The sequence below is a fragment of the Apodemus sylvaticus genome, chromosome 13, assembly GCF_947179515.1.
Source record: "Apodemus sylvaticus chromosome 13, mApoSyl1.1, whole genome shotgun sequence".
Classification (NCBI taxonomy): Eukaryota; Metazoa; Chordata; class Mammalia; order Rodentia; family Muridae; genus Apodemus; species Apodemus sylvaticus.
This window is the reverse complement of record NC_067484.1, coordinates 32,101,273-32,118,862: the sequence shown is the minus strand read 5'-3', so window position 1 is coordinate 32,118,862 and position 17,590 is coordinate 32,101,273. Positions and strand designations below refer to the sequence as shown.

The 17,590-nt window shown below is 43.5% G+C and overlaps 1 protein-coding gene across 4 annotated transcripts in view; it reads left to right on the top strand.

The window, feature by feature from the left end:
• Positions 1-13,665: 13,665 nt before the first annotated feature.
• Malt1 (MALT1 paracaspase) overlaps positions 13,666-17,590 on the top strand; it is a 51,289-nt gene continuing 47,364 nt past the window's right edge. For 3 of the 4 annotated variants that reach the window (XM_052201425.1, XM_052201424.1, XM_052201423.1), the window contains exon 1: positions 13,667-14,079. In XM_052201425.1, the coding sequence (XP_052057385.1) occupies positions 13,853-14,079 (227 nt within the window). In that variant the 5' untranslated portion in view covers positions 13,667-13,852. Of the gene's footprint in view, positions 14,080-17,590 lie in introns of all 4 variants that reach the window. The other variant, XM_052201422.1, reaches the window with a different exon arrangement.

The window sequence follows — 17,590 nt, the reverse complement described above, 5'->3', positions numbered from 1 at the left end:
AATATACGGAAATCTATCAATGCAATCCACTACATAAACAAACTCAAAGAAAAAAACCACATGGTCATTTCATTGGATGCTAAAAAAGCATTTGACAAAATTCAGCATCCTTTCATGCTTAAAGTCTTGGAAAGAACAGGAATTCAAGGCCCATACCTAAACATAGTAAAAGCAATATACAGCAAACCGGTAGCCAGCATCAAAGTAAATGGAGAGAAACTTGAAGCAATCCCACTAAAATCAGGGACTAGACAGGGCTGCCCCCTCTCTCCTTATCTTTTCAATATTGTACTTGAGGTACTAGCTCAGGCAATTCGACAACATAAGGAGGTCAAAGGGATACAAATCGGAAAGGAAGAAGTCAAACTATCATTATTTGCAGATGACATGATAGTCTATCTAACTGACCCAAAAAACTCCACTAGAGAACTCCTACAGCTGATAAACAACTTCAGCAAAGTGGCAGGTTATAAAATCAACTCAAGCAAATCAGTAGCCTTCCTATACTCAAAGGATAAGCAGGCTGAGAAAGAAATTAGGGAAATGACACCCTTCACAATAGCCACAAACAGTATAAAGTATCTTGGGGTGACTCTTACCAAACATGTGAAAGATCTGTATGACAAGAACTTCAAGACTCTGAAGAAGGAAATGGAAGAAGACCTCAAAAAATGGGAAAACCTCCCATGCTCATGGATCGGTAGAATCAATATAGTTAAAATGGCCATTTTGCCAAAAGTAATCTACAGATTCAATGCAGTACCCATCAAAATCCCAACTCAATTCTTCACAGAGTTAGAAAGAGCAATTATCAAATTCATCTGGAATAACAAAACACCCAGGATAGCTAAAACTATTGAAACAAAAGAACAGCAACAAAAGAAAGTCTGGGGGAATCAGTATCCCTGACCTCAAGCAATACTACAGAGCAATAGTGTTAAAAACTGCATGGTATTGGTACAGTGACAGGCAGGAGGATCAATGGAACAGGATTGAAGATCCAGAAATGAACCCACACACCTATGGACACTTGATCCTCGACAAAGAGGCTGAAAACATCCAATGGAAAAAAGATAGCCTTTTCAACAAATGGTGCTGGTTCAACTGGAGGTCAGCATGCAGAAGAATGCGAATTGATCCATCCTTGTCTCCTTGTACTAAGCTCAACTCCAAATGGATCAAGGACCTCCACATAAAGCCAGACACTCTGAAGCTAATAGAAAAGAAACTGGGGAAGACCCTTGAGGACATCGGTACAGAGAGAAAGTTTCTGAACAGAACACCAATAGTGTATGCTCTAAGAGCAAGAATTGACAAATGGGACCTCATAAAATTACAGAGTTTCTGTAAGGCAAAGGACACCATCAAGAGGACAAATCGGCAACCAACAAATTGGGAAAAGATCTTCATTAACCCTACATCAGATAGAGGGCTAATATCCAATATATATAAAGAACTCAAGAAGTTAAACTCCAGAAAACCAAACAACCCTATTAAAAAATGGGGTACAGAGTTAAACAAAGAATTCTCACCTGAAGAACTTCGGATGGCGGAGAAGCATCTTAAAAAATGCTCAACTTCATTAGTCATTAGGGAAATGCAAATCAAAACAACCCTGAGATTTCACCTTACACCAGTCAGAATGGCTAAGATTAAAAAGTCAGGAGACAGCAGGTGTTGGAGAGGGTGTGGAGAAAGAGGAACACTCCTCCACTGCTGGTGGGGTTGTAAATTGGTACAACCACTCTGGAAATCAGTCTGGCGGTTCCTCCGAAAACTGGGCACCTCACTTCCAGAAGATCCTACTATACCACTCCTGGGCATATACCCAGAGGATTCCCCACCATGTAATAAAGATACATACTCTACTGTGTTCATAGCAGCCCTATTTATAATTGCCAGATGCTGGAAAGAACCCAGGTATCCCTCAACAGAAGAGTGGATGCAAAAAAATGTGGTATATATACACAATAGTACTATTCAGCCATTAGAAACAATGAATTCATGAAATTCTGAGGCAAATGGATGGAGCTAGAGAACATCATACTAAGTGAGGTAACCCAGACTCAAAAGGTGAATCATGGTATGCACTCACTAATAAGTGGATACTAACCTAGAAACCTGGAATACCCAAAACATAATCTACACATCAAATGAGGTACAAGAAGAAAGGAAGAGTGGCCCCTTGTTCTGGAAAGACTCAGTGAAGCAGTATTCAGCAAAACCAGAACGGGGAAGTGGGAAGGGGTGGGTGGGAGGACAGGGGGAGAGAAGGGGGCTTACAGGACTTTCGGGGAGTGGGGGGGGCTAGGAAAGGGGAAATCATTTGAAATGTAAATAAATTATATCGAATAAAAAAATGAAAAAAAGAAAAAAGAAAATCCCAACACTGTCTTATTTTTATTAGACATAAAACCTCAGTTGTAATTCCTACCCACAATTGACTTTCGTCTTCCATAGTAAACATCAGGTAGTACCATCTCTTTTTTAAATATTATGATGTCTTTCAGGAGATTAGATTGTGTTATTTTTCTTATTCTGGCCATATTCCTGACAAGAAGTAACTACAGAAGGACTCACTTTGGCTCACAGTTTGAGAAGGGATATAGTCCACCGTAACGGGAAAGGCATGGTGGTAGGAACATGAGGCGGCTGGTCACATCCACAGGCAGGAAGCAGAGCGATGAATACTGGTGCTTAGCTGCCTTTCTCCTGTCTGTTCAGTCAAGACTCCAGCCCACAGACTGGTGCCATATCCATTCCTCAGTTAAAGCTTTCTGGAAGCAGTCTCATAGGCGTGCCCAGATGTGCTTCTATAGGGATGCTACACCCAACCAAACTGACAGTGAAGATTCATGATCTAGACTATTTCTTTGAGTTTTCATCGGTTTCCACGCAGTCATCAACTGGGATTCTATGTATGGAGCTGGGGGAAGAAAGTGAGAGATGAAACAAGGATACATACTGTACTGTCTAGTTTTGTGTGTCAACTTGACACAGGCTGGAGTTATCACAGAGAAAGGAGCTTCAGTTGGGGGAGTGCCTCCATGAGATCCAGCTGTGGGGCATTTTCTCAATTAGTGATCAAGTGGGGAGGGCCCCTTGTGGGTGGTTCCGCCTTTGGGCTGGGATTCTTGGGTTCTATAAAAGAGCAGGCTGAGCAAGCCAGGGGGAAGCAAGCCAGTAAGAAACACCCCTCCATGGCCTCTGCATCAGCTCCTGCTACCTGACCTGCTTGAGTTCCAGTCCTGACTTCCTTTAGTGATGAACTGCAATGTGAAAGTGTAAGCTGAATAAACCCTTTCCTCCCCAACTTGCTTCTTGGTCACTATGTTTGTGCAGGAATAGAAACCCTGACTAAGACAAATTGGTACCAGCATAGTGGGGTATTCCTGTGACAACCTGACAATGTTTGGGGGAGGATAGTGGAAGGACTTTGGAACTTTGAGCTAGAAAAGCTGTGGAAAGTTCTGTAGAAGCTTGGAAGACAATGCTATGAACAATGCAGAAGATGGAGGCCTGGCTTGTGAAATTTCAGAGGGAAGATTAAAGACTCTTACAGTGGCCATATTTCGATTGTGAAGATTCTGTGGTTTTGGTTAGCTGGGGATGAAGAATCAGCTGTGAGTAACAAGATACCAGAACCACTAAAGCAAACCTTTGTGTTATTGGGACTATTGCTGCGGTTAGCTGGAGCTAAGAAATTAGCGGTGATTAAGAAGAGACCAGCATCACTGAGATGAAATCTTCTTGGAAGTGTTTTCTGAGAGCACAGAGTGTGTGTTCCAGAGATAGCCACAGTTGTATTTTGTGCTGTGGCTGGACTTGGTACTGTGTAAGAGTCACCCAGATGGTACTGGTTTTGAAGGCATGAAGGGGTCATGAAGAGCAGCTGAGGCTCTTGGCACAGTGAGGTGAAGGTGCAGCCTCAGTTGCAATTGATGGCCCAGGACTTGAAGGGGTCATGCATAGGAGCAGAGGCTTGTCACCCTGATGAGAGCCCATGAGAGGCTATTGGTGAAGCCTAATTACAGTGGAAGATAGCAGCGTTTTGGAGATGCCAGTACCATGCGATGACCACCAAGACCAGCAGCAGCAGTGGAGTACAGGCAGCTGGAACCTAGAAGACAAGCTGTGTGCTACAAAGGGCAGAGATGGAGAAGTGACCCACGCCCTTGGAGGAGCCCAGAAGATTGTGAGTTGGATACCAGACATTAAACCATTGCAGTTTGAGTTTTGCTTTTGGTTGTGATTGTGCCCTGATATGTTTCCCTCTTGAAGGAAGAAAGTATTTTACTGGAGCCCACAATTAAAAGACTTTGAACTTTTAAAAGACTTTGAATTTTAAAGATATTGGACATTTTAAGGTGATTGAACTTTTAATATGTAAAGACTGTGGGACTTTTAAAGTAATTTAGATCTTGGGGATGAATAAGAAAGTAAGGGTTGAGGCTTAATAGTGATGTGTTTGTGTGTCAAGTTGACAAGGGGTCAATTGTACTGGCTAGTTTTGACACAGGCTGGAGTTATCATAGAGAAAGGAGCTTCAGTTGGGGAAGTGCCTCCATGAGATCCAGCTGTGGGGCATTTTCTCAACTAGCGATCAAGTGGTGATGGCCCGTTGTGGGTGGTTCCACCTTTGGGCTGGTGCTCTTGGGTTCTATAAGAGAGCAGGCTGAGCAAGCCAGGGGAAGCAAGCCAGTAAGAAACATCCCTCCATGGCCTCTGCATCAGCTCCTGCTTCCTGACCTGCTTGAGTTCCAGTCCTGACTTCCTTTAGTGATGAACTGCAACGTGGAAGTGTAAGCTCAATAAACCCTTTTCTCCCCAAAAAAAAAAAAAAAAAAAAAAGTGAGAGATGAAAATAAATGTAGTGTTCTTGCTGTAGTTCTTTAGCTCTATATTTGATGCATACACATCTGGGGTATAAACCTGGGGGGAAAAGGGAACAAGAAAAAGTTGATTCTGGATCGAAGGAACAAGGACTGACACCTCAAGATCTGCCAAATAATTTAACCTCTTCCTTTTCTCTTGATAATTTACAGTTCAAAAAATGTATCGGAGTCTGTGTGTGGTGACTTACACCTATGATCCTAGCATGTAGGAGGTTAGGAGTGTGGCTGCAACATTGCGACTTCAAAGCCAGTCTTGGGTCTGGCTTTGAACACAATCACAATAACAAGCCTGTCTCAAAATCTAATTTGAAAAAGCAGTTGATACTTGAGTACCTGAATAAGGAAGAAACTCCAGAGCTTGGAGCATCTGTGCTCACCAGTAAGAGTGGCAGAAAGAGCTGTGTGAATCCGTGCTGCATGGACAGGCTGGAGACGGGGCAGCAAGGTCTAGACTTGAGACAGATGCTGTCTTAGGGTTTTACTGCTGTGAGCAGACACCATAACCAAGGCAAATCTTACAAAGGACAACATTTAATTAGGGCTGGCTTACAGGTTCAGTGGTCCAGTCCATTATCATCAAGGTGGGAACATGGCAACATCTAGGCAGGTACGATACAGGCAGAGCTAAGAGTTCTACATCTTTATCTGAAGGCTGCTAGTGGAAGACTGACTTCCAGGCAGCAAGGATTAGGGTCTTAAGCCCACACCCACAGTGACACTTCTACTCCAACAAGGCTGCACCTCTAATAGTGCCACTCCCTGGGTCAAGCATATACAAACCATCAAAGATGCTTTAAAAATTACATTTGCTTATGTGTTCATTCTGTTCATGTGTATGTGGGTGTGTTGGGGTTCAATCTTTGGAACATACATTGTGAAGGAAGGAATCTGACCACAATACACACCCCGGTGCACACACATATGCACACCTGGGTCCATCCATCCTTAGCAATACATACACAAACAAAACTGCATTGTTTTTCTTCCTCCCAGTGTCTCTGTCTGCTGCCTGTTGGTCAGGATGTAAAGCTCTCATTGCTGCTCCAGTGCCACGCCCCTCTGCTTCCTGCCATGATGATAATACACTAACCATCTGGAACTGTAAGCAAGCCCCCAACAAAAAGCTTTCTTTTAAATGATTCGCCTTGGTCATGGTGGTATCTTCACAGTGATAGAATAGTAACTAAGACACCGGGTAATCTCTCATACTTTGTCTGCTTATTGTACTTGTTAGTTTTATCAATTCAAAACAATCTAGAATCACCTGCAAAGGGAGTCTCAAGGAGGGACTGTCTAGATTAGGTTGGTCTGTGTGCATGCATGCCTGTGGGGGATTATCTTGATTGAAGTAAATGAGATGGGAAGACACAGCCACTGCAGGTGGCACCATTCCCTAGGCAGAGGATTCTGAACTATATAAGAACCAAGCTCAGCACTAGAGTGCATGCATTCAGCGCTCTCTGCTCCTGATTAGGGATAGGAAATGACTAGCTCTCTCAAGCTCCTACCACCTTGACATTCCCTTTACCCTAGAACTGTGAGCTTACAGCATACCAAAGCTTTGCTAGGCTGTGGCTCTACACTCTTTCCATATTCATTCCTCCTGTGTCCTACTTCCAAACACATACAAACCATGTGGTCAGTGTTATCACAGAAATAGCTTTACTTATCAATTTTAATTTCCTGCATTCCTTACATTTTTCGTACCGACCAAAAGCAACTTAAAGGAAGAAGGATTTACTTTGACTTACTTTTTGAGAAGGAAATGTTTGGCACCCGTTGTAGCTGGGACTATGGCAAGAACGTGAGGCTGCTAACTCACAGCTCAGTGGCTGAGAAGAAAGGAGAGAGACTGGGGCCAGCAGAGGGGCTAGACTACAACTCAAGGCCCAGCCCAAAGCAAACCATGTTCTAGAGTGAGGGCTGAAATCCTCAAGCTTCCAGACCTTCCCCATATCATACCATCAGCTGGGATCAGGTGTTCAAACACATGCGCCTGTGGGAGATAGTCGATATCTGTATCTTTCTTCAATCTGTTTTATTTTGTTTTGCTTTCCATTTTTAGAATCATGGCACTTGGCAAAGACCACTATTTTTTTTTTCAACTATACCACATGGTAATGCTTTTAGTGGTTATTCTTGCTTTAGTCTGCTTTCCCAGAGTCTCACTTTGTAGCCCAGAATAACCTTAAACTTTCAATTCTCCTATCTCTGCCCCCTGAGTACTCCTTTTCAGGCCAGCTCTAAGACCTCTTAAACTTCCAGTCTTCTCTCTAGTACAGCCTGAGTTCTCCAAAATCCAAAAGTGAAGGAACTATCATGATTACAGTATTTCAAACATCCCCCCACCTCGTCACTTGCTAAGATCAGAGTTTCTCAAACTTTAAAATTCTGCCAACTTTTAGGGTTTCAACATCCTCACATGCCACTTGTGGTCTTGGTAATTTAATAGATCCCTTTAGAGAAAAATTTTAACTATTCTATTACTATTCTATCACACATTTTAACTTTTTACTGGCTGGTTTTGTGTGTCAACTTAACAGAAGCTGGGGTTATCACAGAGAAAGGAGCCTCCCTTGAGGAAATGTCTCCCTAAGGTCCAGCTGTAAGGCATTTTCTCAATTAGTGATCAAGAGCGGAGGGCCCTTTGTGGGTGGTGCCATCTCTGGGCTGGTAGTCTTGGGTTCTATAAGAGAGCAGGCTGAGCAAGCCAGGGGAAGCAAGCCAGTAAGTAACATCCCTCCATGACCTCTGCATCAGCTCCTGTTTCCTGACCTGCTTGAGTTCCAGTCCTGGCTTCCTTTGGTGATGAACTGCAATGTGGAAGTGTAAGCTCAATAAACCCTTTCCTCCCCAACTTGCTTCTTGGTCATGATGTTTGTGCAGGAACAGTAACCAGACTAAGATAAACTTCAATAAATTTGGCATGACCCTACTACTACTGACAAGTCAGCAGCTCGACAGACTTTTCCTTTTAAATACTATGAAGTTAATAAAACAATCATGGTGCTACTAAAAAGTATCTTGTATAACCCACTGATCCTCTCCAGTAGGCATAAACCTATGATGATTTGGTCCATAGGTGTGACATATTGTGATCTGACTCTTTCCTTTGTCCTGGTCTCTGCCCTTTGTCCTGTGTGTCTCCAGCTCTTCTGAACCAAGCACAGCTCAACAACTTCCCCGTGGTAATTCGCTTCCTTGTGCTTTCGCCTTGGTCTTCTTCCTACTCCACTTCTGAGAGTCGTCTTTGACTGAACCGTCTTATAACACTGAGAAGGGAGCAGAAGGCTAACTTGGAAACCTGGCAGCAACGTAAGCAACTCGTGCTCGTCAGTAAACTCTGCAAAGTGGTAGACACACTGATCCCCTCTTTCCCTGTGGAGGAAAAAAAAAAAAGCCAGCTTTGTGTCTGTGAGGCAACACTTGTGTATTTATCACTATTCATCACATCTTTGGAATATTTCCCCTTACTAGATAATGAGTTAAATTGATTCCTTTTGATTCTCGCACTAGATAATGAAACCTTTGTCATATGTTCATTGTGGATTTGTTGAGGTTCATGAATTCAACTTAGAACAAAACTATCCTCCAACAGTGTTTGTTTTTTTTTTTTTTTTTTGGCACAGGGTCTGATACAATGTAGGCACTGGGTGAATACTGGATGGTAACTGAGTGGGTGAGTTTAGACAAGTGTAGTCTTCATAGTAAATAGAAGCATTTAGGTCTAGATGGTTTGTTATGAAAGTAGGGAATGGAACACTTAGCTACTATGCCTAAATCACAATCAAAATAAAATAATTCCCCCAGCTCTTTAGGAAACATCAGTCAGGATGGGCTGCAAGGAATACATATGGCTAGTATTGTGTCTAAATGTGGCCTTCATGGCCTCTCCTCAGGGGTGAATCAGAAAGGTCACTAAAGGTTGTAGACATGGAGTAAGGGATAGAGACAATGAATACCATGTAACTTTCATTATTTTGAATTTTTTCCCTTACTTTCAGTATATACGGAACCAAAGGTCTGTAGGTATTCTCCCACACCAAGTAGGACCAATTTATTTGTGAACTGTAGCACCTGTCCTTTTGGTTGACATCTATAGTCAAATTATGTTTTTAAAAAAAGGGGGGGGAGCTGGGAAGATGGCTCAGCGGTTAAGAGCACTGACTGCTCTTCCAAAGGTCCTGAGTTCAAATCTCAGCAACCACATGATGGCTCACAACCATCCATAATGAGATCTGACACCCTCTTCTGGTGCATCTGTAGACAGCTACAGTGTACTTAGATATAATAATAAATAAAAATCTTTAGGTTAGAGCAAGCAACCTTCATTCCCAGCAACCACAACCATCAGTACAGCTACAGTGTACTCATATACATAAAATAAAATAAATTAAAAAAAAAGCTATGAGTCAGTGTCCACATCCATGAGTCTTATTAAGATTACATCATCAGCCGGGTGGTGGTGGTGGTGGTGGTGGTGGTGGTGGTGGTGGTGGTGGCGCACACCTTTAATCCAGCACTTGGGAGGCAGAGGCAGGCAGATTTCTGAGTTTGAGGCCAGCTTGGTCTACAGAGTGAGTTCCAGGACAGCCAGGGCTACACAGAGAAACCCTGTTTCAAAAAACAAAAACAAAAAAGCAAAAAAACAAAAAACAACAACAAAAAAAAAGATTACATCATCAGACTTTTATAGAATGGAACCATGAACTTCCAGCAAATTGTTTGGGTTCACAAAGACTTTAGTCCCTTTCAGCTAATAAGAAAAACTCCCAAGGATATTTATTATGTGTCCACATGCATGATCTTTCAGGAACATTTAAGAACCAGTGAGAAGGCTCAGTCGGTAAAGGCACTTGCTGCCAAACCTGACAACCTGAGTTCAGTCCAAGGAACCTCATAGTGGAAGAAGGAAACCAACTCTCGAAAGTTGTCTTCTGACCTCTCCATGTTTGCTCCTCTGTGAACACACACGCATGATAAGTAAATGGATTTTTAATTAAAGATTAAAAATTAAAAAATCAAAGCCATATCTCTACTAACAAATTTTCTCCTGTCCTTACTTGAATTGTTGATAGAGAAAAAGAAGCTCAGTTATTAAATTAATGTGTCAATTTTTTTTTGGTTTTTTTTTTTTTTTTGATTTGATTTTTTTGAGACAGGGTTTCTCTGTGTAGCCCTGGCTGTCCTGGAGCTCACTCTGTAGACCAGGCTGGCCTCGAACTCAGAAATCCGCTTGCCTCTGCCTCCCAGAGTGCTGGGATTACAGGTGTGCTCCACCACCACCCGGCTTAATGTGTCAAATTTTAAAAGTAATAAAACAGATATATACCACATGACACTGTGGTCAACAGCTAAGCAGATTAGGTTCTTTTTTTCCCGTGTTTTGGGGGTTTTATTTTGGTTTTTTGGTTTTTGTTTGTTTGTTCTGTTTTGTCAGCTCAAGAAAAGATAGGGTCACCAGGTGTGGTGGCACATAGCCTGTAGACCCAGCTACTCAGGAGGCTGAGACAGGAGAATTGCTTGAGTCCAGGAGTATACTAGGTTGATCAGGTGTCCACACTAAGTTTGGCATAAGGTGACCTCCCTGGAGCGGGAGACCACCAGGGTGCCTAAGGAGAGGTGAACCAGCCCAGGTCAGAAATGGAACAAGTCAAAATTTCCTTGCTGAACAGTAGTGGGGGCTCGCCTGTGAATAGCCACTGCACTCTACCTGGGCAACACAGCGAGACCCGGTCTCTTTTAAGAAAGAAAAAGAAAAAAGAAAAGCTAGGGTCATCTGAGATTAAGGAATCTCAATTAAGAAAAGCCTCTATCTGAATGCCTGTAGGCAAGTCTGAGGGACATATTCTTGATTGGTGTAGAGGGGGACAAGCTCACTGTAGGGAGGGCCCGTCACTGAGCAGCTGTATAAAAATGCAATCTGAGCAAGCCATGGAGGCACACTAGTAAGCCACATTCCCTGTATGGTCTCTGCATGGGTTCCTGCCCTGCTTGAGTTCCTGCCCTGACTGCCCTTGATGATGGTAAGATGAAATAAACCCTTTCCTCCCTAAATTGTTTCTGGTAGTGGCGTTCACCACAGCAACAGAAATCAAACTAGATTAACAGCAGACTACACCTGTTGTCCCGTGAGACTTGGTTCACACAGCAAAAGTCACCTCATGATGCATTCATTCCTCAGAAGGCATCCCCACCCTTAAGTAATGCTATGCCAACGTCTCCCAATCATTATCTTGATAGGTACCAGCATCTTCCACCTTTTAAGGGCAGAGAAATTAAAGCTCAGACAAGTTCAATAACTCACCCACGTGGATATCAGTAATAAGTGGCGACATCAAAATATGAACTCACACATATCCCCCCAGAAGTGAAAATTTGGTAGAAATATGAGGATTTTTATTAAGAGGAGAAATATATCGACCATAAAAATGCAATGTCTGTCAAAGTACTAATGGGGAGTAGTGGGAAAGGTGTCTGAGTAGGAGTTGGGGGAAGTGAGAGGCATGTGGAAAACAGGAATAGGAAGGGAGTCAATATGGCACTTAGCTGAGCTATACTGAGTAGACAGGCTGAAACCAGAAAGGACGGCCGCAGGGTAAACAGTGGAAGATGCATTCCGGACCCTTTCTCATAGAAGGGGCTGCATGGGCAACAACTGGCACCAGCAGACGAGTAGGTTTGGAAGGGAAAATAAACGTCTATTGACTTTAAATTAAAATGTAGAATGCCAATAAATTAGAAAACCGAGGACCGGGGATGTGACACAGCTGAGAGTGCTTGTCTAGCACGTGATCGTCCTCAGGCTGCATACCCAGGTCTCCATAGAACTGTGTGTGCATTATGGTGAATACTTATAGTTCCAGCTCTCAGGAGGTGAAGCGGAAAAGAAGTTTAAGGGCAGCCTGGACTACATGAGACTCTATCCCCCCAAACACACACACACAAACACACACACACATCTAGAAGGCTTTTAATGTCCATAAAACACACATAGATAATAGGAAATTATTGTCTAATGATTGAGAAAAAATAAGCACTAAAAAATATGGGGAAAGTTTTCCAATTCAGGTTAAATGTGAAATGGGCCTCTGTACTGGGAAGCATAAAACCGGTGAGTATCTGGTATGTGCCAGTCATTGGATTGTTTTAACAGCATCAAATGTTTTCATCCTGGCAATATTTCTATATAATATAATCTAGTTCCATTTTAACTGATGAGGGACAGAAATCAACTTAGTAAAGTCATAAAATCAGAACCTAGCAGATCTTTCTGAATCCACATCATACTTACGTCATTACACACATGAACTCTGAACTTAAACTGGACTTAAAAAAAAAAAAAACAGCTCAGTGACTGGCTGTACTAGAATCTGGTGGAACATGTATGGAAAATTCCCACCCTTCCAACAACTGTGAGAATTCTGGTCACTCAAAGTACTGCTGCAGAAAACCCTGCTGTCTGTCTGGAATGAAAAAAAAAAAAAAGCTAAAGGCAAGATAAACTGGGCAGGAAAGGCTTGTATCTCAGGACTACCTGACTAGCCACCAGATGTTTGTTCCTGTGTCAAACAAGTATAACCAAAGGGTTAACAGCCTTTGCTATGGATGAGGTGAGGTGAGAGTTTATGAGTGGGTCCTGTCAAGCTTACTGTATGTAGATCAGTAGTAATTCTCAACCTTCCTAATGCTTTAATACAGTTCCTCGTGCTGTGGTGACCCCCCACCATAAATTCTTGTTGCTACTTCATAACTAATTTTGCTACCGTTATGAACTGGAATGTAAAATCTGTGCTTTACCATGGTCTTAGTGGACGCCAGTGAAAGGGTCATTTGACTACGCCCTCCCATGGGTCATGACCCCCGGGTTGAAAACTGTTGGTCTATATAATCCAGGGGAACTGCTTGGAATCTGTACACTGTGTGTGATAGTCTGATCCGAGGACACCACACCATTACTGCCAAGATAAATTATTTCCAGGATCTAACTAGTTAAAATACACCAGAAGTACCTGGGTTTTGCTGCTTGCTGTTGTGAAGCTGAGGATGGACCCAGAGCTTTAGACAAACTAGACCAGAGCCCCACCACCGAACTGCACCGTTGACTCCTCCGATAAGATACTCAGTCTTTAAAAACTCTAGAAAAGATTTCTGTCAATTGCCTTGTGAGTATCTGAATCTCCAGCTCCATTACTTCCCTCTGGTAAACACCCTCCACTTGCAGAGGAAGCGCTTGAGGTTGCCCAATGTGGAAAGCTGGTGGCCTCCTGGCGAACTCCGCACGTACGCAAGCCCCAAGGTCTGCCGAGAGTGGACGCGCGTGGGGGCGCCTCCGGGAAGCGCGTGCTACCCTTTCTGGTGTGAGGTAAGCATCCTCCCACGGTCCCGGGAAGCTCCTACGCCACAGGCTTCCTAGCTGTGGCAGTTCCTCCACCGCTTCCTCTAACCACTATACCCACCCATCCCTTCCTGCTCCAGCGACTCTGAAGCGGCACGGGAGGTGCGGCCTCACGCCCCGCCCATACCATGCCCCGCCCCCAAGGCTAGCATTTCCCCAATGACTGAAGCAGCGGCCCACAGCCCGAAGCCAGGCCCCGCCTCTTACCCCCACCCTGGTCACAACCGGTGAAACTGTTTGCTCTAATAAGCGTGCCCCGCCCTATGCCCCGCCCCCGAACTCATCTCTCCTTGCCAGTGGAGAAGAGCAACCCAAGCCCCGCCCATACACCAGCAGGCAGGCCCCGCCCCCGAAGCCCGACCCCGAAGCCCGCCCCTCTCTCTGGCTGGCCGGCTGCGCGGCTTCTCAAGGGAACCTGTCTCGCGGCCCGGGAGCTTTGCTTCTTCCTGTGAAGGCCTCGCTGTGCAGCTACTTCTCCTTCCGCTCCTGCGACTCCCGGGACGGCGAGAGGCCAGCGGAAGGTGCGCGGACACCGAGTCCCGAGGTGACCGGCGTAGCCATGTCGCTGTGGGGGCAGCCGCTGCAGGCCTCACTTCCCCTGGCTGTGCAGCAGCCCCCGACCGCACCCTCGGGACCTTCGACCTCCCCTCCAGCCGGCGCAACCCTCAACCGCCTGCCGGAGCCGCTGCTGCGGAGGCTCAGCGAGAACTTGGACCGCGCTCCGGAGGGCCGGGGCTGGCGGCAACTGGCGGAGCTGGCGGGCAGTCGGGGACGCCTCCGGCTCAGGTGAGCTGGACCCTCAAGGGGGCGGAGGGGTGTGCTCGGTGATAAGGAGTCGCGCAAGACCGACGTGGGCTCCGGGGTCGGGAAGGCACTGCCCCTGATGGCCCAGTGGCCCCTTTACATCTTCCCGACCCACCGTCCCTGAAGCTAGAAAGCGATCTCTGCAAGTTGACAAGGGTTGTGTTAAGTGTAGGAACGCTTGTCTGCAGGGCTGTAATCCAGTGGGGTTTACAGCAAAAGACAGGGATGTGGACACAGCCCTCGGTACCCAAAGGGCAGTCTGGAAGGACTCCACCAGGTAGAGGGGTGAAGCGGACAAGGGGTTCCTGGAGGTTAAGTAGAGAGACAGAAGGAGAGAAGAGACTGGATTTAAACTCATCACCGTCTTCAGTCACACGAGTTTACCAATCTTCACTATGAACATTAGACTCTAAGAAATTAAACTTTTCCTGCAGAGAATAGGGACCACTGATGTGACTGGGTGTCACAGTCAGCGATTCTTAAAATTTAAGATCTCAAGATTTCTCCCCTCCTGAGGATTATTGAAGACCACAAATAGCTTTTGTGTGCCTTCTATAAATTTTGCAGGTGTGTACGGATGTTCTATTAGAAAGTAAAACTAATAACTCTTAAAATATTTATCTTAAAAAATAATTCTTACAGGGTAGCAGAAATGATGTCAGGTTTTTTCTTCAGAAGAAAGTTTGTCCAAAAACAAATAGAGCATTGGTAAACATTGTTTAAATCTGTTGCTTTAGGGTTTTTATTTGGTTAGTTGGCTGGTTGGTTGATTGCTGCTTGGTTTGGTTTTTGTTTTTATTTTTTTAAACAAGATCTTGCTATGTAATTTAACCCGTCCTCAGATTTCTCTGTCCTCCCACTTCAGTCTCCCTAATGCTGGAATTTCAAACTGGCATCATCATATATTGAAGTCTTTTTCTTCTTGGTTTTTGAGAACAGGATCTCACTGTATGTAGACTGAGGTAGACTATTATCAACCAGTCTGCTTCGAATCTTGCAGCAGTCTTCTTGGTGCAGACTACTGAATGCCTTGAACATCTTTATGGTGCCTTCATTTAATGGCAGAGCTATATTCTTTTCTACATTTGATTCATTCTCTTGCAGTATCATAAGTATCAGAACTCTAGAAACTTTTCCTTTAAATAGAGAATAGGGTCTTCATATTATTATTAAAAAATGCTTTAACTTCATAAACAATCTGAAAGTAGTCTTAGGAACTGCACTAGGTGTTGCCTGACAGAACTTTGGACCACTGCTTTGTACCGTTGTCAAGATTTCAGCCTGTCCTTTAACTCCTCCATTGTCTTGTCAAATAACTCAGCTTTGACTTTTACTGTAATTACTTGTATACATCTTGATAAGCTTAGGAACAGAAGTCATTTCTTATTTTGTGCTATACATAGAACTTCTCTTAGGCAGATACTTTTTAAGTAGAGAGAGAAGTCCTTTGTTCAAAATTGTATTTGTCGAGTGCTTCTTCTTAGCTAGAAGGTCTAATCAACCATTGTTTGGGAACAATCACAGTAACATGGAATGCTAAGTTGAGTGTAAATAATATCATTTATTGAACACGTAATATATGCAATGTGCTGTTTAAAAGTATGATCTGCTTTAGCATTCCCAACAGCTGTGAGCTTCAGAGTTTAGGACTGAGGCAGAGAGTGTTGCTATGGAGTTATTGCTCAAGTAGAAAAGGCTCATGTTGCCTGATTTTTAAAAAAAAAAATCAGAAAATGGCAAACTAAGCTGGACACACACCTCTAATCATTGCACTTGGGAGGTAGAGGCAGGAGGACCAAGGAGTTCAAGTGCAGTGCCAGGTACATGAGACCCTGTCTCAGAAGAGGTCAGACAGACAAGGAACTGGCAACGCCGAGCAGACAAAGGACTTGAGCTCTGTCCTAGGAAAAATACCTTGGGCTTTGGGTTATACAAAGTAGGTCCAAAGTATCATTCAAGCTTCATAAACTTCTCAACTTCTAGACTTACATAATACAAGACATTGTTTCCTCTGCGGGTAGATCTGCAGAGTATTAGAGTGTTAATTGTAAATCCAGTTACAGTAGGCCCTAGGCTTCCTGGAGAGAGCCAACGTGGTAATGAAGACATAGAAGTCAATATACCAAGCCCTGCCTGAAAGAAGCATGGCTGCTGGACTATAAAAGGAGTGGGTACTTAATGCTGGCTATTAGGTTTTTCTTCCTAAGCCTTCATTACAATTTTGCTGAGTAAACTATAGTGTTAACTGTTGTTTGGGGGGTGGGGGGGAGCTTAGAGAAAAGTTTGAAGCCACTTTAAAAGGAGTAGTGTAGAAAGAAAGCCAATTACTTATTGTTCATTTTTAGAATCTTAGAATTCAAGGTAGAGAGTCTGATATGGTGTTTTATATAGTTTATATAAAACTGTGTTTTATAGTTTCATGAGTCTTCCAAGATGATGGTTAGATAGCTCTGTGTGGATTAATTGGGGTTGCAAGGATTGGAGAATCTGGAAATACTAAACTAATACCAATTGAGATCAGAAGAATCAGTTGCCATTAAAAGTTAGTACTGAAAAAATAAAAAAGTACTGAAAGCCAGACATAGTGGTACACACTAATCCCAGCATTCAGGAAGCAGAGGTAGGTAGATCAATGTGAGTTCTCTGCTCACCAGTGCTACATAATAAGATGCTGTCTCAAAAACATTAACAGAAGTTAGCACTGAAAACTTGGGGCCTGGAATATATGAACCAAAAAGATACACAGTGTCAGATGGTGATTCTTATTATTATTTTTAATAGTTTTTGAAAAGTTCAGATGACTTCATACTCATGAAAGGAAAGCACCCGATGATAGAAGGTCATAACGGCCTTTTCCTCTGATTGCAGTGTGAGAGTCTGGCTGAGGGTGTATGAAGTCATTGGGGAATGTGAAGTGCTCATCCCAGTCGTTGAATTCACAGCCCTAATCTCAAATTTTTGCCTTTTTTGTTTACTTTTCTCTTTTCTTTTATTGGTTTGAGACCAGGTCTTACTACATAGACCAGGCTAGCCCCAGAGTTGTCATGATCCTTCCCCACTCTGTGTTTTGAGTGCCACCATGCTCAGTCTCATGTCACATTTTCCCCTCAGTCTTTACATCTTTCTTTAAATTACATGAGAATTTAATAATATAAATCATAGGAAGAGTCCATTCAGCACTGTCCCCAGAGATTAGGAATATTGGAAATATTTTTTACATTTGATTATTGGTGTGATTATTGGTGTGAATTCTGATGATTCAGATTGAATCTTTGTGTGTAGTCTATGTTTCCAATAACCACCACCCCTGATTCTGTTCAAACTGATCTAATATCAGGTACTTTTAAGACAGGATCTCTATAGCCCTGGCTAACCTACAACTTGTTATATAGACAGAGCTACCTGTGTCTTCTTCTGCCCCTAGGTGCAGGAATTAAAAGCATGTTCCTCTGCTTGGATAAAATTGGATGGTGCCTTATCCAGTTTAGACATG